Source organism: Neofelis nebulosa, chromosome 7, assembly GCF_028018385.1.
Source record: "Neofelis nebulosa isolate mNeoNeb1 chromosome 7, mNeoNeb1.pri, whole genome shotgun sequence".
NCBI classification, from domain to species: Eukaryota; Metazoa; Chordata; class Mammalia; order Carnivora; family Felidae; genus Neofelis; species Neofelis nebulosa.
Window position 1 is genome coordinate 115,968,557 of NC_080788.1, and position 23,057 is coordinate 115,991,613.

General features: G+C 40.3%; 1 protein-coding gene, 1 long non-coding RNA gene and 1 pseudogene across 5 annotated transcripts in view; 1 reads left to right on the plus strand and 2 right to left on the minus strand.

Annotated features, from left to right (window-relative positions):
• EXD2 (exonuclease 3'-5' domain containing 2) overlaps positions 1–23,057 on the plus strand; it is an 88,046-nt gene that overhangs the window by 29,148 nt on the left and 35,841 nt on the right. For 2 of the 4 annotated variants that reach the window (XM_058739457.1, XM_058739458.1), the window contains one exon: positions 20,916–21,295. In XM_058739457.1, coding sequence (XP_058595440.1) covers positions 20,963–21,295 — 333 coding nt within the window. In that variant the 5' untranslated portion in view covers positions 20,916–20,962. Of the gene's footprint in view, positions 1–8,081; positions 8,300–18,148; positions 18,299–20,915; positions 21,296–23,057 lie in introns of those variants that run through there. The other 2 variants (XM_058739456.1, XM_058739455.1) reach the window with 2 other exon arrangements.
• Positions 446–2,114, minus strand: LOC131517987 (heterogeneous nuclear ribonucleoprotein A1-like; annotated as a pseudogene).
• LOC131517408 (uncharacterized) lies at positions 7,418–8,835 on the minus strand. Its single transcript, XR_009264582.1, has 2 exons — positions 8,615–8,835; positions 7,418–8,340 (listed from the first exon to the last, which is right to left on the minus strand). It is a non-coding gene; the product is annotated as an uncharacterized LOC131517408 (long non-coding RNA).

Here is a 23,057-nt window from a genome sequence, read left to right on the forward strand (position 1 = left end):
CTCCTAGGCACCTGGCTTCCATCTTCAAAGTGCCACTGTGGTGGCAGAGAGCTGTTGGAGCCCCAGCTATCAAGTCCTAGTCTTAGCAAGAAATAAGTGGAAGGCTAACAACAAAAAGGCCTGTGACAGTTGTCTGTCCCCTTTTTAAGAACTACTGAAAGTCTAGGGGCACCTGGGTGGCTCAGTCGATTGACTGTCTGATCTCAGCTCAGGTCATGATCTTGTGGCTCGTGGGTTTGAGCACCACACCACATAGGTTGTCAGCGGGGAGCCTGCTACAAGTCCTCTGTCCCCCTTTCTCTCCACCTACCCTGCTCACGCTCTCTCTCAAAAATAAATAAACACTAAAAAAAAAAAAAAAAAAAAAAAAAAAAGAACTACTGAGAGTCTAGTGCAAAAACTTTTGTTTAGACCTTACTGGCCAGAGCTTAATCACATGGCCATATCCATTACCAATGAAGACAGAAAAGAAATTTTGGGGAAATGCAATTTAAATGCATTTTTAAATGCAATTTAAAAAAAAATTTTAAAGACACATTTATTCAACATCATGATGAGACTATTACATTTAGCAATCAATAGCATGGGCACAAAAAAACAATCTACGTTAAAACCGTTTGTTGGAATGCTTTACACTTTCCATAGAACAGAAACTAAAATAACCTGTTATACAATTAGTCACAAATACAGTCTTGAGTTTTTTGCCCATACACATGAGTATTGTCTAAAACATGTCTTCTTTGTAGCAGTTAGGCCCTGCCACCACTATGCTTGGCTGGGTTCACAAATCTGTTATAACCTGTAGCTTCCCTGTCACTTCTCTGGCTCTCCTCTCCTGCTAAGCTTTGTTTCCTGGCCGTAATTAAAACCTTCTGCCACTGCCATAGCCACTGCTGCTGGAACCACCGTAGCCACCTTGGTTTCATGGTTTGACAAAGTACTGGCCTCCACCACCATAGGGGCCAGGGCTTCTGCCTCCAAAATTTCCTTCTTTCATGGGTCCAAAATTTGAAGATTGATTGTTGTAATTGCCAAAATCATTATAGCTTTCACCACCTCCGAAGTTGCTTCCATCGTTACCAAATCTGTTATAGCCATCCCCACTGCCACCATATCCACTACCCCTTTGATTGCCACCAAAGCTACCTCACCCACTGAAGCTTCCTCCATGACCAAAGTTATTCCCACCAAAACCACCTCCATGACCACCACCAACGTTTCCAGAGCCACTTTGACCTCTTTGGCTGGATGAAGCACTAGCCATCTCTTTCTTAGACAGAGTTCTCCTTACTTCACAATTGTGACCATTCACAGTATGGTATTTTTGAATGACAATCTTGTCTATAGAGTCATGGTCATCAAATGTTATAAAAGCAAACCTCTCTTTTTGCCACTGCCTCGGTTAGTCATGATTTCAGTCACTCCAATTTTCCCATACTGTTCAAAATAATCTCTTGGATGATGTTCTTAAATTTTTTTTTTAACATTTACTTATTTTTGAGAGACAGAGAGAGACAGAGCATGAGTTGGGGAGGGACAGAGAGAGGGAGACACAGAATCTGAAGCAGGCTTCAGGCTCTGAGCTGTGAGTACAGAGCCCGACACAAGGCTCGAACTCACAAACTGCGAGATCATGCCCTGAGCTGCAGTCGGACGCCCAACCAACTGAGCCACCCAGGTGCCCTCTTGGATGATGTTCTTCAGTGTCTTCTTCAATGCCACCAACGAAAATCTTTTTCACAGTTAAGTGGGCACCAGGTCTTTGAGAATCTTCTCTGGAGACAGCCCTCTTTGGTTCCACAACTCTTCCATCTACCTTGTGTGGCCTTGCACTCATGGCTGCATCCACCTCTTCCACAGTGGCATACATGACGAACCCAAACACCTCTGGAGTGCTTGGTGTTTGGATCTCTCATAACCACACAGTCCGTAAGCGTTCCCCATTGCTCAAAATGGCTCCTCAGACTCTAACCGGTTGTTTCAAAGCTCAAACCTCCGATGAAAAGCTTCGGTAGCTGTTCAGGCTCTTTGGGAGACTCTGACTTAAGACATGATAGTGGTGGGAGGGGAGACTTTAATGATGCTTCCTCAGCAGTGTCCACGGGCAGAAAGCTTAAATGTATTTTTTAAATGCCCCCTGACTTTTGCTACTAGGCAGAGGGGAGAATGGAGATATTGGGTAGGCCACTGGCATTTCCTGCCATCGTTCCTCTTGAATTTTCTGTCTATGACATCCCAGGGTTTGGAATTAAGTTGTCCTCAAAATCAATGAATAAATGAATAAAGCATTTTTAGAAATGCAGCTCATGGCACAATATTCTAAAATGAATTGACTTTATTTCTAGGACAGTTTTAGGTTTACAGAAAATTTGAACAGAAACTAGAGTGTTCCCATACACTACTCCCCCCACCCCAATACACACAGACACATACAGTTCCCCCTACTATTAAATTTTGCACTGGTGTGGTACATTTGTTTCAACTGACTAACCAATATTGATAAATTATTACCAACTAAAGAATATAGTTTATTTTAGTGTTTTCCCTTTGTGTTGCACAATTCTATATGGGTTTTGATACATGCATAATGTCATGTATCCCCCATTACAGTATCATACAGAATAGTTTCACTGCACTAAAAAATCCTCTGTGCTCCACCTATGTACCCCTCCTTTCCTCCCCAGGAACGCCTAGCAACCACTGATCTTTTTACTGTTGCCACAGTTTTTTGCCTTTTTTATAATGTCATATAGTTGGAAACATACAGTATGTACCCTTCTCAGACTGGCCTCATTCACTTAGCAATATGCACTTAAGATTCCTCTATGTCTTTTTGTGGCTTGATAGCTCACTTCTTTTTATTGCTGAATAACATCCCACTGTATGGATGTGCCACAGTTTGGTTATACATTCACCTGTCGAAGAACGTCTTGGTTGCCTTCAATTTATGACTAAAGCTGCTATAAACATTTGTGTGTAGGTTTCTGTGTGGACTTAAGTTTTCACTCATTTGAGCAAAAACCTAGGAGCATGATTTCTGGATCATATAGTAAAACTATATTTAGCTTTGTAAAAAACTGACAAAATATCTTTAGAAGTGGCTGCACCATTTTGCATTCCCACCAGTAATGAATGAAAGTTCCTGTTGCTCCATATCCTCATCACCATTTGGTGTTATCAGTGTTTGAATTTTAGCCATTCTAAAATGATTTAGCCATTCAATGAGATGATGTTATCTAATTGTTGTTGTTGAGAGAGACAGAGAGAGACAGAGAGGAAGAGGGGCAGAGGGAGAGGGAGAGAGAGGAAGAGGGGCAGAGGGAGAGAGAGAGAATATTAATCTCAACACAGAGCCTGATGTGGGACTTGATCCCATGACCTTGGGATGATGACCTGAGCGGAAATCATGAGTCTGATGCTCAACTGATTGATCTACCCAGGCACCCCTCTAATTGTTGTTTTAATTTACAATTTCCTAGTAACATATAATGTTGAACATCTTTTCATCTGCTTATTTGGATAGCCTATATCTTATTCAGTGAGGTATCTATTCAAATCTTTTGATCACTTAATTTTTTTATTTTTTATTTTTGAGAGAGAGAGAGCACGCACAAGGGTGAGTGAGGGGCAGAGAGAGAGGGAGAGAGAGAATCCTGAAGGGGTCGAGCTCACCTGATATGGGGCTCAAACTCACAAACTATGAGACCATGACCTGAGCTGAAGTGGGACACTTAACCAACTGAGCCATCCAGGAGCCCCACTTTTGGTTACTTTTTAATTGGGTTGTTGAGTTTCAAAATTTCCTTGTATATTCTGGATAATAGTCTTTTATTAGATAAGTGTTTGCAGATGTATCCTCTCAATCTGTGGCCTATCTTTTCATTCTCTTTTCTAATCATTTTTTTGGCATAAAGTTGTTCATCATATTTTGCAGTTTCTTAAATCTCTGCTTATTTTATATCCCCCCCTTAAATAAACATTATTTATTTGTTGCTACTTCTCTTTTATCTAGATCAATCTCACAGGAACTTGTTTTATTAGTCTTTTCAAATATCTAACTTTAGTTCTTTTGTTCATCTATCACATCTTTTTCTATTTTATTAATTTATTCTCTGATCTTTATCTTCTTCCTTCCTACTATTTTGGATTTATGTTTTTTGTTTCTTCTACTGTATTAGGATGATCACTTATATCTTTAATTTTTAGTTTTTCTTATTTTAGAGTGTAAAAGCATATAAGGTTATTAATTTGCCTGCATCCTATAAATTTTCATATATAGTATTTTTATTACCTCTCAAATCTATTATTATAACTTTATTTCCACTGGGATTTTTTCTTTGATCTTTCAGTTATTAAGATTTTTTAAAATCTTCAAATATATAGAGTTTTAAAAATAATTTTGTTATTGACTTCTAGCTTAATTGTACTAAGATCAGAGAATGAGATCTGTATGATAGCAATTTTATGCAATTTGTGGTAAATTGCTCAATGGCCTAAATAAAAGTTAATTTTCTTAAGTCTTCTTTGTAAGTTTTGTTTTGTTTGTTTATTTGCTTTTTTGTTGCTGCTTCATTGTCCTTTATTTTTTTTTTAATTACTTTATTTAAATTCAAGTTAGCTAACAATGTCCTATTAGTTTCAGGAGTAGAACCCAGTGATTTGTCACTTACACATGACACCCAGTGCTCATCCCAACAAGTGCCCTCCTTAATGGCATCACCCATTTAGCCCATCCCCTTCCTGATAAGTTTTAAAAGTATTTGTGTTCTCAAAATGCTGGATGCAGAGTTCTATACGTGTTCCTTAGAAACTGTTAATTAATGGTGTTGGAGATACTCCAGCAATGACTGGTGATTCTTGGATATATTTACCTATGTAGATGTTATTGACTGAATGTTTTGTGTCTTCTCAAAATCCATATGCTGAAAACTAACTTCCAGTATAATGATATCAGGAGGTGGGGACTTTGGGAGGTGATTAGGTCATGAGAGTGGAACCTCATGAATGAGATTAGCGACTTATAAAAGAGGCCCACAAGAGCTCCTTATCTCTTGGCCAAGTGAGGGCACAATGAAAAGACAGCAGTCTATAAACTAGGTGGCAGGCACTCACCAGACAAAAAAAATCTGTCAGCACCTTGATCATGGACTTCCCTGCCCCAAAACTATGAGAAATAAATTTGTTTTTTTTTTTCAATGTTTATTTATTTTTGAGAGACAAAGCATGAGCAGGGGAGGGGCAGAGAGAAAGGAAGACAGAGAATCCAAAGCAGGCTTCAGGCTCTGAGCTGTCAGCACAGAACCTGACACAGGGCTCAAACTCCTGAATGGTGAGATCATGACCTGAGCTGAAGTTGGACGCTTAACAGACTAAGCCACCCAGGCACCCCTAAATTCCTATTGTTTATAAGCCACCTAGTCAATGGCATTGTGTTACAATAGTCCACACAGACTAAGACAAAGAATGAGGTACTAAAAAGCTGACTGGGAATCCTTTATGCACAGATGGGGCTTGTTGGGTTGGAACTTCAATGTAGGACCCAGACAATTTATTATGGTGTAGGGGAGGAAAATTTTTTTCTCTACCCTTCTAGATTCTTCTAGCTGGTCTATTAATTAAATTGACATAAGACAGATTAACAGAAGAAAACAAATTGAGAGTCCTATAAGAATGAGACCCAAGGACAAGTCAGGCAATTGAGGCTTAAATGCCATCTTAAGTTAAAGAATAGAATAGAATAGAATAGAATAGAATAGAATAGAATAGAATAGAATAGAATAGGCCTAGGGATTCAAATGGGAGGAGGGGAACTCCCAGGACAATAAGAAGAGCAGGTATTTGGTAATTAGATATTTGCCCTGCTGTACATTAAAAGTTATTAAAAGTTATCTCTGGTAATAAGTCTCTTTCTGAGCCAGACCCCCATTCTAAATTCTTTATGTAGTTAAAAGACAGGTAAAACTTTTCCTTAAATCTGTTGGGTCTTAATTGCCTTTAGTTCAAAATAATCCACATGTCAAAATGGCATATGTTGGTGTCATGTATTCTGCTCCTCCTCAATGGGATCCCTCACATGTCAATATTCTGTCATTTCAATCAAATTTATGTCTTATAAAATTACACTGAGATTTGTTTGTCTGCTATTATCTCCATTCCTATTCTTATTTAAAAAAATTTTTTTTAATGTTTATTTATTTTTGAGAGAGACAGAGACAGAATGCTAGTGGTTGGAGCAGAGGGAGAGGGAGACACAGAATCTGAAGGAGGCTCCAGGCTCTGAGCTGTCACCACAGAGCCTGATGTGGGGCTCGAACTCATGAGCTACGAGATCATGACCTGAGCCAAAGTCGGATGCTTAACCAACTGAGCCACCCAGGCGCCCCTCTCCATTCCTATTCTTTTTCTTCTTTCGGTTTATAAACTTTTCACTCCTTTACTTTCATTTAAAAAAAAACAAAACCTTTTTATTGAAGTGTATATGCATCCAGGAAAGTGTCCACAAATATGTAACCTAAACACACACGTAAACCAGCACTCAGATTAAGAAACAGAATGTTATCAGCACTTCATGAGCCTCCTCATGCTCTCTTCCAGAGTCACTACTCTACGTTGACTTCTTTTTTTTTTTTTTTTTTTTATTATTTTTTTAATTTATTTTTGGGACAGAGAGAGACAGAGCATGAACGGGGAGGGTCAGAGAGAGAGGGAGACACAGAATCGGAAACAGGCTCCAGGCTCCGAGCCATCAGCCCAGAGCCTGACGCGGGGCTCGAACTCACGGACCGCGAGATCGTGACCTGGCTGAAGTCGGACGCTTAACCGACTGCGCCACCCAGGCGCCCCTCTACGTTGACTTCTAACAGCATGGATATCTGGGTAGTTTCCAGTGTAGGGCTGTTGCGAACATGAGTATGGGTTTTTTTGTATATGTCCGTTCAGTGAACATATGTACACATTTTTGTTGGGCTTATACCTAGGAGTGAAACTGTTGGGACAGAGGCTATGCATATATTCAGCTTTAGTTGATCCTGCCAAACAGTTTAACAAAGTGATGGTGCCCATTTATTTACCCTCAGAAGCATATGAGAGCTCTGGTTGCTCCACAACCTTGTCAATCCTTGGCATTTTGTGTCTTTTTCATTTTAGTCTTTCTGGTGGGTATGGTCTCTCATTGTGGTTTTAATTTGCATTTCCTTTTAACTTTTCTGTTTGTTATTTTAGATGTTTCTGGATGGAGCAGATTAAAATGCAGGGAGTTAATCCTCTACATCTGCCATAGATTTCCCCCTTATGGGTACTTACCTAAAGGAATTTAGAACTTCTTTTCCTTTACAGGAGGCAATATAATCTAGAGAATGAGGGCAACATGCTTTGTAAGAAGATATACCGAGGTTTGATTCACAGCTCTAATGCTTACTTGCTGCTACCTTGAGAAATTTATTTAACCTTTCTCCATTTTATGTAAAATGTCACTGATAATAGTACTGTTTCAGGAGGTTGTTGTGAGGATTAAATGAGATAAAATACATGAAACAATTTGCAAAGTTTCTAGCACAGTGCATGTACACAGTCAACAATGGCATCTATTATTGTACTTTACATTGTTTATGCACATCGCATTTCTCCTTCCGTTACACATTCTATGACAAAATAACAACACAGAGCACACGTTAGCTTCTTCACCTATAATAGTTGCTGATAAAGACCGGTTGGATGAATGATTTTAAATATAAACATAAGGTATTGTGGTTATTGTTATACAAGATGGCGTAATTATTGTAATGGCAATGGTATAAAATGCACTGCTACTCAGGAATACATTATTTAAACAAGTGTCTGTCTTATTCACCTTTATCATTTAACAGTTAAGAAAATTAGAGCAGTAGAGTAGCATTATTGGAGCTAATTAGTAATAACAATTAGATGTTCCATATTGCATTTGAGAGGGTTCCAGAGGCCACTCCTTTCAAAACCCAAATCAAAACAAACAAAAATACCACCCCAGAAACAAAAACACAAATACCCTTTTCTGAAGAGACGATAAGCCTTTCCAATTTTAACAGATCCTTTGTTCAGCACTGGAGAAACTGGGGCGGGCACAGCTGCCCTGGCAGCTACCGTACAATATGGCGTCGCCCATTTGCACGCACCGGCTGGGATTACATCCTCCTAGCCCGTCGCAGGACCGGAAGTGGCTTCGGTCCTAGTGGATCCGGGTGGGTGCGCGCAGGTGGCGGTGGAGGGTTCCAGCTCTTCAGCGTGAGGTGCCGCAGGTGTTCGGTTTGGGTCCCGGTCGCAGGTGAGTGAGAATCAGGGACCCGCGAGGCCTTTCACCCGCCTCTGCGAGGGAAGGAGGGGGTTTCCAGTGCCGATTGAGGGGAAGGGTTGTGGAGCCGGCGATGTCACTGTCTGCGGGGGCGACTTATTGCGCGGACCCCGCCGTCCCCAAGCGACTTGGCCCAGCCCTTCCTTCTTCCCCTACCCGGCGCGGCCTCCTCGCTCCCCTGCCCCGCGGCGGTTCAGCACCCAGTTGTGCGACGAGGGCTCTCGTCCCGGGCCGCGGCCACCCACGCGCCCTCTCGAACTCCCTTCGTCTCTCTTTAGGAGCACGTACCAAACCTTCATGGTTTCTAGACCCAGTCAGCTCAAAAGGAGGCACCGCCCACAGCACCTGGCAACTCCTTGGGCGCCGCTGCGTGTTCCACGCGGCCACAGTGACAGTTTCTCCCCGAGGTTCGTGGGGACCTGCCCCCGCCTCTGCTGTTACCACCCCTTTCCTCCCAGACCACACCCGCTGCTCTGGGCCTTGCTGGGAGCCACCTCTTTTCTCGCATCCCTGGGATCAAAACTAGAACCCTAGTGGTTAGTGCACAATTGATCCTTGCTCATTAAAAGAAAAGCAAACCCAGCCCTTTCTAAGCTTTTGATATACTGATTGGACGCAAACTCTCTTAGGTGCCCATGCCTTGAAAACAGTACATTACTTTTACCGTATTTTAAAAATTGTATTACATGGTTAGAAGGAACCTCCCGGGAAGATTTTGTTAATTATCAGAATTAGGAAGTGCGGGAGACAAGCAGTTTATTGGGGGAAGTAATGATTGGTTTTGGTCAAGTTCAGTTAGTTTTAAAAAATGTATTTATTCTTTTATATTTATTTTAGTTGCAGTCCATGCATACGGTCCTAAAAAAAAATATCATGTAAGAAATTTAAAATGGATATTTGATCTCTTTCCATCTCCATCTTCTTTAATTTCTTAGCCCTAAAGTAAGAACTGTTACCAGTTTGGGATGTGTGTGTGTTTTTCTCTTTCTTTACATTTATTGACAAGTGTTTGTTCATATAAGTTACATGCATGTAAGATTTCATGTTAAATTTTTACTGACATACTTTACAAATACAGCATATTGTACCTATTCAGCAACTTGATTTTTTATACTTAAAAATGGGCCTTGGAACTTTTTATTTGTCCATTTGTAGAGAGACCTACCTTATTCTACTTGCTGTGTAAATTCCATGGTATATTAAGATTTCACAGTATGAGAGTTTCCATAGATTGTTTACAGTTAGACGCAGTGAGGCAGAGAACATCCTTCCAAATGTGTCTGTGTGCCCATGTGAACATTTCAAACCTGCAGATTGAGTTGCTGGGTGGGAGGGTGTGGACATCTAAGGCTAAACTGCCCACCACCAGTGTATAATGATGTCTGTTTCCCTGGCTCTTTTAAACATGTGATGCTATCAATCTTTTTCATTTTTGCCCATCTAGTGGGTGAAAAATGATTCTAATTGGTGTTTTAATTCGTACTTACCTAGTTACCAGTGAGACTGGGAACCTTTTCATGATTGTTGGCTATTTGCATTTCCTCTTTTGAGAAATGTCTCATTTTTATTGTTTTTTTTTAAATATATGGTAGAGTTTTATGTATTCTGGATATCAATCTTTTGTCATTTGTATCTGTTTTAAGTATTTATTCCTAACTTAGTGCTTTTTTAATGTTGATTCTTGCCTTTTAACTATATGGCACCTTTGTCGAACCATAGACATTTGAACGTATCTGTCTTTCACTATGTGTATTTTGTATTTTGTGGCTCTCATTCCCTACCTGAGTGGTTCTCCAGTGGGAGATATTTTGCCTTCCAGGGACCATTTGGCAATGTGAGGAGACATTTTTTGGTTGTCTAACGGGGGTCATCTACTGAGCGGAAACTACAGATGCTGCTAAACATCTTACAATACACAGGAAAGCCCTCCATAACCTGGACTAAAATGTCATTGGTATTGAGGTTGAAGAGCCCTGTTTTACCCTAAGGCACAACAGGGTTTTCTCTCTCTCTTTCTCTCTCTCTCTCTTTTTTTTTTTTAATGTTTATTTTTGTGAGAGACAGAGTGCAAGCGGGGGAGAGGCAGAGAGAGAGGGAGACACAGAATCCGAAGCAGGTTCCAGACTCTGAGCTGTCAGCTCAGAACCCAATGCGGAGCTTCAACTCGTGAACCATGAGATCATGACCTAAGCTGAAGTCAGATGCTCAACTGACTGGGCCACCCAGGTGCCCCTAGGTTTTCCTCTTATGAGTATATTCTCTCCTATAAATTCTTGTATGTTTGAGTTTTTCTTTAATTCCTCACACACATCCAGTGTGTATGTGTGTGTGTGTGAATGGTGAGTGCATAATTATCATTTTCCCAACAGTATCACTCTGAATATTAAATCTATCCTTGACCCATTAATCTAAAATGTCACGTTTATCATTTACTACTTTCTCATACCCACAGTCTGTTTCTGGACTCCCTTCTGCTCTGTGGCCTGGTTTTCTGTTTTGCAGGACCAATTCCACAGTATCCTATGTTCAATACGTATTTTGATACCTAGTGGGATAAACACTCCCTTCTATTATTACTGTCATTTTATTGAAACTCATATACTTTTTCAGCTCACATACTCATTTAAAAAACATTTGTGGGGCTAATCTTAGAATTTCTTTTCCTGACTTTTAGAATTAGCTTGTCAAGTTTTTTTTTAAATGGCTTTATTGAGATGTAATTTATATAACTCATTGTTTAAAGTATACACTTCAGTGGGTTTTTTTTTTTTTGTGTGTGTGTGTGTATTCACAGTTGTGCAGCCATCACCACAATCTAATTTTGGAACATTTTCGTCACCCCAAAAAGAAACCTGTGCCAGTTAGCAGTCATTCCCCATTTCATTCCCCAGTACCCGAGCCCTAGGCAACCACTAATCTTTCTGCCTTTATAGATCTGAATATTTTGTATAAATGGAATCATACAACTTGTGGTATCTTGTGACAGGCTTCTTTCACTCAGCATAATGTTTTCAAGTCTCATCCATGTTGTGGAATGTATCAGTACTCATCATTTTTTTTTTTACCCCTGAATAGAATTCCATCCTATGGTGTGCTTGTTTCCTAGGGCTACAGTAACAAAGTAACACAAACTGGGTAGCTTAAACTAACACAAATGTATTCTCTCACAGTTCTGGAGGCTAGAAAGTCCAAAACCAAGGTGTAAGGAAGGCTACTCTGTCTCTGAGGCTCAGGGGGAGAATCCTTTCTTGCCTCTTCTTAGCTTCTGGTAGTTGCTGGCAATCCTTGGCATTCCTTGGCCTGCTTCTGTCTTCACATGGTCTTCTTCCCTGAGCGTCTGTCTTTACATGCTAAATCTCTCTGTGGGAGCCTGTTTCTGTGTCTCTTCTCCATTTAAGGACACCAGTCCTATTGGATTAAAGGCCCACACTACTCCAGTATGACCTCGTTTTAACTTGATTATGTATGCAAAGACCTAATTTTCAATAAAGTCATATTCACAGGTACCCCTGGGACGTCAACATATCTTTTTCAGGGGCACAATTCAACCCATAACATTATGGATATGGTATATTTTATTTATCCACATCAGCTGAAGGACATATACACTGTTACCACTTTTTGGCTATTATGAATAATGCCCTTAAGTATGTTTTCATTCTTCTTGGGTATATACCTAGCAGTGGAATTGCTGGATCATATGGCATCCCTATTTTTTTTTTAATATTGTTATTTATTTTTAAAAAAAAAATTTTTTTTTCAACGTTTTTTATTTTTTTATTTATTTTTGGGACAGAGAGAGACAGAGCATGAACGGGGGAGGGGCAGAGAGAGAGGGAGACACAGAATCGGAAACAGGCTCCAGGCTCCGAGCCATCAGCCCAGAGCCTGACGCGGGGCTCGAACTCACGGACCGCGAGATCGTGACCTGGCTGAAGTCGGACGCTTAACCGACTGCGCCACCCAGGCGCCCCTGTTATTTATTTTTGAAGGAGAGAGAGAGAGAGAGAGAGAGAGAGCGAGCATGCGCATGAGTGGGGGAGGAGCAGAGAGAGGGAAATACAGAATCCAAAGCAGGCTCCAGGCTCTGAGCTGTCAGCACAGAGCCTGACACGGGGCTCAAACCCATGAACCGTGAGATCATGACCTGAGCTGAAGTCGGATGCTTAATTGACTGAGCCACCCAGGTGCCCCAAGCATCCCTGCCTATGTTTAACCATTTGAGGAACTGCCAGACTGTTTTTCAAAGCAGCTGCACCATTTTATATTCCTACCAGCAACGTGCGAGCATTCTAATTTCTCCATATTATTGCTAGCACTTATTATCTGTCTTTCTGATTAGAGCCATTCTAGTGGGTGTGAAGTGGTATCTCATTGTGGTTTTGATTTGTATTTCCACAATAGCTTTTCAAGTGCTTATTGTCCATATGTATGTCTTCTTTGAAGAAATGTCTGTTCAGATCCTTGCCTGTTTTTCACCGATTTGTCTTTTTTTATTATTGAATTGTAAGAGTTCTTTATATATTTGAGATACATGCTTTTGCCAGATATATGCTTTGCAAATATTTTCTCCCATCCTAGGGTTGTCTTTTCATTCTCTTGATGGTCAATTCATTTTTTAAAGAGTTTTTATTTTTTTATTTTTTATTTTATTTATTTTTTCAACGTTTTTTATTTATTTTTGGGACAGAGAGAGACAGAGCATGAACGGGGGAGGGGCAGAGAGAGAGGGAGACACAGAATCGGAAACAGGCTCCAGGCTCCGAGCCATCAGCCCAGAGCCTGACGCGGGGCTCGAACTCACGGACCGCGAGATCGTGACCTGGCTGAAGTCGGACGCTTAACCGACTGCGCCACCCAGGCGCCCCTAAAGAGTTTTTAAAAACTAGGTTGACATTGCATTTATATGTTATTTTGAATATTTCTGTGAAACAATATTCTCCTTATGAAAAAAAGTAGTTATAGTACTTTTTGCAGAAAGTTGATGAAAGGATTACATGAGCAATGTATACTTGATTGTGTATAATATGTGGTACTTAGCACACGATACATGCTCTGCATATGATAGCTACTATAATATATCTCTGCTCCTCCAGTCTTCTATATCTTCAGTAAAGTTTTCTATTTTTCTTCATATCAATCTTGCACATTTCTTTTGAGTTTATGCCTAGGGTTGTGTGTGTGTGTGTGTGTGTGTGTGTGTATGGTTGTTTTGTGTGTTGTTTTTAAAAAGTGTATGTTGCTATTATGAGTGAATTTTTCTTTATATTCTTATAGTGGGTTTGGAAAGCTATTGATTTTATATTCATCAAACTTTCAAAATGATAAGTTGTAAAATTTATGACTTTTCTCCTTATGTAGGTGATACTAATGCAGCCATTCTGTTAGGATACATGGTTCCTTTTTTTTTTTTTTTTCTTTCTTTCTCTTTTTCTTTTTCTTTTTAATGTAAGCTCTACCTCTAGTATGAGGCTTGAGCTCATGGCCCCGAGATCAAGAGTCATATGCTCTTCACGTGACTGAGCCAGCCAGGTGCCACCCCCCACCCCCACCATGGCCCTTTTTCGTTCTGCCTTCTTCTGCACTGATTTGGATCTTCTCCCCTTCCCGGATCACTGTTGAGTCTCCCAGAGGTCTTCCTGTCTCTTGCCTTACTCTTTTCCAGTCTAGTACCGACACAGCCACCATGGTGTTCTTTGAAATATGAGTCTGATGCTGACACTCCCCTTATAAGTCTGTTACTGGCTCTCCATTACCCATGAGGTTTTATCTTGTAAGGTAATTTTAGGGCCCTCATGACTCAACCTGTATCTACTCATTCCAGCATCATCTGTCTCTGTTTCCTTATATGTACATTATGCTCTGGCACAGCACTGCCCAAATATAATATGAGCCCCATAAATAAAGTTTTCTAGTAGCCACATTCAAAATGTAAAAAGAAATAAAGCGAACTTAATTTAATAACATGTTTTATTTAACCTAGTACATCCAACTGTTATTTCAGCATACATATGAAAAAGCAATGTAAAAGTCATATAAATAGAAATTATAATAGAAGTTCTTAGGGGTGGGAGAGATGGAATGGGAAGTTATTATTTAATGTGTACAGAGTTTGTGTTTGGGACGATGAAGAAGTTCTAGAAATGAATAGTAGTGATGCTGCTCAACCCTGTGAAATGTAGTTTATGCCCCTGAGTCATACGGTTCAAAAATGGTTAAAATAGTAAATTTTGTGTTAAGTATATTTTACTAAAATAAAAAAGGTCCATCTTAAAAACTCGGTGTGAAAATTGTCAATAACATACTTTTACTTTTTTTGTACTGAGCCTTCACAATTCTGTATTTTACACTAACAGTACGTGTTAAATTTGCTTGAACCTTTTCACCTATACTGCGCTGCTCTGTGCCTTCCGTGCCCTTGCACACGCTGGGCCCCCTGCCCAGAGTGCCTGTCTGCTGTCTGTGTGTGCACCTGGGCAGTGTGTGCTCATTTTTAACACCAGCACCAATCTCAGATACCCTCTCTCCCAGCGAGTGTTTCTGTTGGTAATACCCGCACTCCTTCCTTTTGGCCATCCCTGTGCTGTGTGTGCTTCTGTTGTTGGTGCTCTCTCACTGCATGGCAACTTGCTCACCACGTGAATGTCTCCTTTTCTGAATCCTGCATTTCTGGAAGCAGACGGTGCCTTTTAACTCTTTTTACCTAGAGTCTGGCACAATGTGTGGCTTCCCGAAAGTGCTACATACACGTTTGCTGAACGAATCCTTTGGCCGGGAAAAAACCTGCACAAAACCTCTCCGTGTAAAAATGGTTTTACACGTTTTTTGAATGTTGTCAAGAGTTCCCTCCTGCTTGCTCCTTCCAATTTCCCTGTGAGGCCTTTCTTTTACGTGGGCCACACATGACAAAGAATAAGTCGGGAATCTTACCATATGCCTGGGAACTTCATATCTGAGGGGGTCCTTCTCAATGGAAGCAAATCAGTAATATTTTGTAAAGCTTTTTCTACTTTAATGTCACCTTATTTTAATGTCATGAAATACGGAGATAGTGTGAAATGCAAAAGAAAATGAAAAAAATGAGTAAAAACACGTGAGAAGATGTTATTTTCTTTGAAAACAAAAATTCACTTATCTATGCAAAATGATGTTTAAGTCAAGAGGGAATGCACAATCAGGATGCAGATTGGTCTCAGAGGATGAAACATTTGGAAATTTGGCTGAAACAAACGATGAAATTTGAAAGAAATGTAAAGTTTTGGATTTCAGTGCAAAATAGAAATCATAAATACATGAAGTGGGGAACTCGTTTTGGTATCCGTGAATTTTAATTTACCACAAGCTTTATGTGACCCGCCATTGGGTTTCTTGTACTCAAAAACAAATCATTTGGTACAGCATCCATAAAATATAGGGCCCAGACACTAGGAAGTAATAGTACCAGTGTCATTCACACCAATTGGACCCTATCTCAAGTACTGAGTACTGACCTGGGTGCCACATTTTAAGAGATCCATTGACAAACTTGGAGGTGTTCAGAGGTATCTGCCCACAACAATGACCTTCCCAGGTCACTGGAAGGCTGCTTAGATTAAGAAGAATGTTCTAAGGGGAGTCCTAAGAGCTGTCTTCACGTATTTCACAAGCTCTGAGGAGGGAGTAAACACTGTCGTCACTGAAGAGGCTGGACTGAACATCAAAGAGAGCAATTTCTAAGTAGGGAACTTTTGCAAAATACAAGGACTTTCAACAAAAACTCCCCTTAAGGTACTGAACTCTGTTCCTAGAAGTATTCAGGTAGAGACCAGGTCAAGATCTGTTAAGACTAGCACGGAAAGGATTCTTGACTTGTGCAAGAGCTTAATTTGCCTTCTAAATTTTAACTCTATAATTCGTTGATTTCCTTTAATAGGAGTTCTGTGGTATCTAGTAAGAACTGACATTTATTAAACCCTAATGTCCTAGCCAATCCTGTGTTGTAGAGACTATCTTTCCCATTTTGCCAGTGAGGAAACTGAGACTTAGAGAAGTTCAGCTGACACTTAGAGAGGAAGTTCGGGGAATTGCCCAAGTTCTATAGCTAGCAAGTGGCAGGGGCTGTGTTTGAACCCAAGGTATTTGACTCTAGGGCCCATCTCCTTACCCTCTACCTGAAGCTGCTCCCTGAATATGTTAACATATTTGTTTCATTCATTAAAATGTGATTTATTTCAGGAATATAATCATGTCTTAAGTGTTGAGTGGGATATTTACACGGCCTATCTCTGAAAATCATGAATTAAAAAAAGTATTTTTCTCATTATGAATAAATATACATACTTGCATAGAATTTGAAAAACCAAAGTTATTTATAAGCCTACTACCCTTCGGTAACTACTGTTATTAATTTGATGTTCAATTACTGTGTCCAGTTTTAAAAAAAATAAAAGCAGCACATTGTTTCAGTCAGGGGAAATGTTGAGGCACTGAAAGCTTTGGATACCAGAGCGTGTCCTTAGAGAGGTATCTTAGTCTGTTTGGGCTGCAAAACTAGAATACCACAGTCCGGGTGAATTATAAAAAACAAAAATTTATTTCTCACAGTTCTGGAGCCTGGAAGTCCAGGATCAGGATGCCGGCCTGGTCAGTCCTGGTAAGAGCCCTCCTCCCAATAGGCAGACTCTCCACCTCTCACACTGGCAGAGATCAGAGAGAAGCAAGCTTTCATAGGGTACTAACACCATCCACGGGGGCTTCAGCCTCATGACCTCACCGCATTCTCATCAGCTTCCAGAGGCTCCATCTCCTAGTACCGCCACACTGGGGGGGGGGGGGGGGGCGAGTTTCAACATAGGGATTTTAGAGGGGCGCAAACATTCCACTTATAACACAAGATTTGATTTTTCTCACTTCTAGCCCAGTATTGAACCATAATGCTTCTCTGTGGCACCAAGGCTCACTCAGTAAGGGGAAAAATACTTTTTTCACTGGAATAAACAGATTTTTGTAATATGATGATTGAAATAGAGACATTTATCATAAAATACAATACCTGGAATTGAGTTGTATTCATTCGATGAATATTTATTGTTATCATCTCTGTGGCAATTGTTGGATATACATATACATGTAGTATTATATATAGTATAATATACATACTATATATAGTAAATATATAGTATATACTATATAGTAAGTATATATATATATATATATATATATATATATATATATATATATGGGTGTGGGTGTGCATATATATGTAATATTGAAGAAGCCAGGTAAGGTCCCTGTTTTCATGGGGTTTACAGTCTGGTGGGAAAGATAGACAATGAATAAATCAACAATTATCAGGCAGGCCAACAGGAAAAAAAAAATTTGACAAATATGTACACCTGGGTAACCCAAGCCCCCATCAAGACATGGAATGTTATACAATTCTGGAAAGTTCTCTCTTGCCTGAAATGCTCTTCCCTAGAATTTTTCCTGACTGACTTTTTTTTTTTTTTTTTTTTTGATACTCAGTGTTCAGCTTAAATGTCTCTTCCCTGTAACTCACCCTACCCCCCAGAGGCAGCTAGTGTTCAGATCTTTTTCTACCATAGATTAATTTTAGTTGTTCTGGAACTTTGCATAAATAGAACCATACAGTAACTCTTTTGTATCTGGCTTCTTTCACTCAGCCTGATGTTGAGATTCATGCATGTATCAGTAATTCATTTCTTTTTGTTATTGCCAAGTAGTATTCCATTGTATGGGTGTACCAACTGGACTTTTTCTAGGGTTTGGCTATTATGAATGAAGCTGTTATGAACATACTTATACAAGTCTTTCTGTGGATAGATTTAATTTATGCAGCTTGGGACTCAGAGGACTGTACTAAATCTGATGACCTCCATCTCAACTCTTCATTACATGGATGTCGAGATTCTCAATCTGTCCCCCATGTCTCTGCTATGTTTTCTACATCTTTCTCTCTGTGCTACATTCTGGGTGAGTTCCTCAGATTTATCTTCAATTCACTAACTCTCTCTGTCTGATCTACTATTTAACCTGTCTATTGAGTATTGAACTTTTAAACAATTTTAGCAAGTATTTTTTTGTATGTAGAATTTCTACTTTATGTTGTTTCCTGATCATGTTTTAGATTTTATTTTCCTTAATTTCACTGAGTGTTATTTAAGTTCCTTTCAGATTTCAGATATGGATGTTTTTGTTTGATTCTTATGTGAAATATTTTTATTGGCTGTAGGGTATTTAAAAATTTTTGTTTTGTTTTGATTCATTTGTGAGTACTCTTCTAGGGACTGCTGTTGTTGGAAGTACTGCATGTTTCCTGGGTGGTAGAAACACACACACACACACACACACACACACACACACACATTCCAACCGAATTCACAATTTCTAACCATTTTCGCTTTAGTTTCTTTGGTTTTCAATTTTTTTAACGTTTGTTTATTCTTGAGAGACAGAGAGAGAGACACGGGGCGAGTGGAAGAGGGGCCGAGAGGGAGACACGGAATCCGAAGCAGGCTCCAGGCCCTGAGCTGTCAGCACAGAGCCTGACATGGGGCTTGAACTCACGAACCGTGAGATCATGACCTCAGCCAAAGTTGGACGCTTAACCGACTGAGCCACCTAGGCGCCCCTTAGTTTTAGTTTCTTTAAAACTAGTTTCTTTAAAACTTAGAGTTTCCTTTTGTGAGGATAATGTGAATTTGGGCCCTCTACTGCCTCACAGTGAAGGCCTGAGAGTCTGCCTCCTCATGAGGAGTTCTGTTCATACTCTCAGCCTTGGGCGGGTGCTTGCCTGGACCATGGTAGTTGAACCCTTTCAGTTTCCTGTTCATGGACAAGGCAGCACTTCCTGGGTCCCAGCTGTGCCCTGGGCCTGTGGCCTAGACTTCTGGCCATGGACTGGCAATAAAGCCCAGCACTGAGGCTGCTATGAATTCTGGTCTGTGCCCTCCCCCCACCCCCACATATCTCCCACCCACTGTGGGTTCCCTGTTTCCATTTCTGGCAGCTGATGATTTCTCTTTCTTTTGAGTTTAACTCTGTATTAAACATTTATATTTTTGATGTTTTCTCCAGCATTTTGTATTGTTTAAAGTCGGGAAGGGAAGAGTTTTTTTTTTTTAAAACGTCTTTTCAGATTATTTTAACTAGAAATTTGTGCAAATTCTTGAATCTCATTAAGCCTTCAGTAAAAGTACTGGAGAAAGTACATGAGTACTTAGCACTTAGTACTTCTGCAATAAAGTAAATATTTTAAAAATTACACAGCTATTTTCTTGTTTTCATTAGCAGTGTAATAATTGTGTGATTTCATTTTTTATCCCCCCCCCCCCCGGTTAATCCATGCCCTACGTGGTTATAGCCCAGGGTTGTTGTAACTATTAAATTATTTAAAAAATAATTGTTATTGGAGTGCCTGGGTGGTTCAGTCAGTTAGGCATCCAACTCTTGATCTTGGCATGATCTTGTGGTTCGTGTGTTCGAGCCCCATGTTGGGTTCTGCGCTGACAGCACAGAACCTGCTTGGGATTCTCTCCCTGTCCCTCTCTCTCTGCCCCTCCCCTGCCAAAACGAATAAATAAACTTAAAAAAATTATTGAAGCTTTGAAAAATGATAAAAATAGTACACCTTCAGTGGGAAACTCTCGGCCATAGAAAAGTGTAGGCCGTGTCTAGCAGGTCACTGTGTCTTTGGGCAATATAGATTGTAGGCCAGAATCCACAGGTGGGTGGCACGGAGCCCAGAGTGTTTTTGTTTGGCTGGCACAGTGAATTTGTTGCTGACACTTACAAATAGTGACATTTCACATAAAATTTAGATACCTGACTTCCCTTGCATAATGGCGTTATATGACTACACCGGGCCTGCTTCCCAAATGGGATCAATTACTTTGTGCCGAACAGTGTCTGCCTCATGATTGCTCTGTGTGACTGAGGCTAACAGCCACTTACCATTTATTGTTACACATTTACTGTTGTTATGTAAGTAGTACAGAAACAGCGCTGTATGTCCATTTCTCTGTCAAAAATAGGAAAACAAAAGGTAGATGGAGAAAACCGTGTGCCATAGGAGAAATGGAAGAGAGACTGTTATGTGGAGTTTCCCTGACTGAAATGATCTGCCATTCTTATTATTTATTTAATTGCGTGAAATAATTGAACATCACACTGATAACTGGTTACCTAAGGGTAGGAGGATTATAATTAATTTTAATTTTTCAAATTCCATACATGTATATATATGTTCAGACACCCTGTTAATGCCTGATTGAGGGAGCCCTGGGCAGCTGGTAGAATGCAGGGGCGTTTTCTTGGCTGAGAATGAAGACCGAGAAAGTACAAAAGTGAAAAAGTTAAATATCACTTTTTCCAAGTGGAAATTTGTAGCTTTTTCTTTCTTTCTTTCTTTCTTTCTTTCTTTCTTTCTTTCTTTCTTTCTTTCTTTCTTTCTTTCTTTCTTTCTTTTTTTGTTGTTGTTGTTTAGTTTGTGGACACATGGATTATAAGTGGAGCACTTTTTAGGGGAAAACATGTTTCCATATAGGTTTAAATTCTGTATATAAATATATTGTTGCCATTTGTTTTGCAGATTGTGGGATTACTGATATGCTTTCCTAAGCCGCAAAAAAGTTGAAGATGTCTAAATACTTAACAGCTTTGACAGTGACCACCCTTGTCGGTGTGGCTGTCGGGGGGTTTGTCCTGTGGAAGGGCATCCGGTGCCGGAGGAGCAAAGCGAGCCTTGACCCCTGGCAACGGCGGAGGCAGCAGCAAGCCCCAGGCAGGAGGGAGCAGCCCCCTCCAGCAGACGACCAGCTGCACTGCGGTGCCCCCAGAGCCTCATGGGAGGAGAAGATTCTCGAAGCAAAGGTGGTGACTGTGTCTCACGAGGCAGAGTGGGACCACATCGAGCCATTGCTTAGGAGTGAGTTAGAAGATCTTCCAGTACTTGGAATTGACTGTGAGTGGGTAAGTTAAAAAGCAAAAATAAACCATGTAAATCTTTTCTGCTTTTCTAACTAGGGACCTTGAATAGTCAAGTAGAGGATAAGACTAAAGGAGAATTAGCTTGTTCTCAACTAGCTCATAAATAGAATTTAGCAGACGGAGAAGCTGCTTCTCTCGTCAGGAGAGGAGAGTGCTTAAAATCATGGGTTCTGGAGTGAGACAGATCTGTCCAAGTCCCATTTTGACCGCTTATTCTGTGAACTCAGACAAGCTACTTACCTTCTCAGAGGCTCATGAACTTGTTTGTCGTAGGGCTGTAATGGTAGCTCCCTCCCAGGGCTTTTCAAAGGAGTCAAATAGATAAGCCCTATAAAGGGTTCAGCATGATTTTCACATATAGTAAGTACTCATTAAATATTAGCTACTATTAATATTTTAAATAGTATTTTCATAAGGATGCCATGGAGAAGTTAGTTAAGGAAATCTATTTAAATGGGAATTATTACACAAAGTAGCATTTAAAGAGATAACATTAAAATCTGAAATACTGTTTGCTCTCAGCCAGGTACTTTGCTGTTTGTTTGCAGCATCTCATTTAATTTCCACAGTAAATCCCGTGTGGGAAGGTTCTGTTGTTACCTTCACTTTACAGATAGGAGATGGGAGGTATAAAAAGGTAATCGCCGTTTGAGCCCAGGGCTTTCCTAACCATCTGGTTCGTTTTTCTAATAGGTCTTCTTTGGGGAGAGTCATTACATAGTTGTGATGAGGATCACAGGGTGCGTCTGTTCCTCTGTCATTCTGATTCACGGAGTGAACTTTAATCTCCTTGAAACAGAAGATATTACATAACTATAAATAAATCATAGTTATCATTCCTTGTTGATCTATGTCTTATCCGACATATGTCTTTTGGATATGTAGAATATGGCCTACGGCCAGGAAGTGTAATCAGAAGAGGCCCTAAGCAGAATAGCTGCCACCAAATCGGGTCCCAGATTTGGTAAGAGGTCAGCCAGATGCCAGGGATGACCACGAACGAGAACACTTGACAACGTCCAGAAGGGTGTAGTAGTCACCCAAGACCTTACGCCTGCTCAAGGGATTTCATCGTATCAGCAACAATAGTTGTTTCTGCCAGTGAGCATGGGTCATCAGGACAGCATTGGACACCTCTGGTCGATTCTGTGTACGAAATTCTATCATTTTAGAAATAGTCCAACAATAATAGAAGAAAACATCACTAAACAGTGAGCTGTAGTAGATTAGGAACATTCACTTTTGCCAAGCGCCTTGATTTTCTAACTAAATGAAGTATAACTGCAGCCGCAGGGTAGTCTGAAGTGAGTGGTTAGTAACAGCGGTTGATTTAATAATGTTTAATTACTGTAGCAGAGATGTGGATAAGTTAAAGTGGCAAATAACCCAAAACCCACTTCATTTTGGCTTTAGATAAGTATTGAATTCATGCTGGATGCCACATCTTCAGGTGTGATTGCATTTCCCTGTTTGCTGCCACAGAAAAGCTTTATGAAGAAAATTATTCTTCCTTGGTGTCGCCATTCTTCCATTTCCCTTTCTCTTTTTAAAAAAAATTTTGTTTTTTGGGGCGCCTGGGTGGCGCAGTCGGTTAAGCGTCCGACTTCAGCCAGGTCACGATCTCACGGTCCGTGAGTTCGAGCCCCGCGTCAGGCTCTGGGCTGATGGCTCAGAGCCTGGAGCCTGTTTCCGATTCTGTGTCTCCCTCTCTCTCTGTCCCTCCCCCGTTCATGCTCTGTCTCTC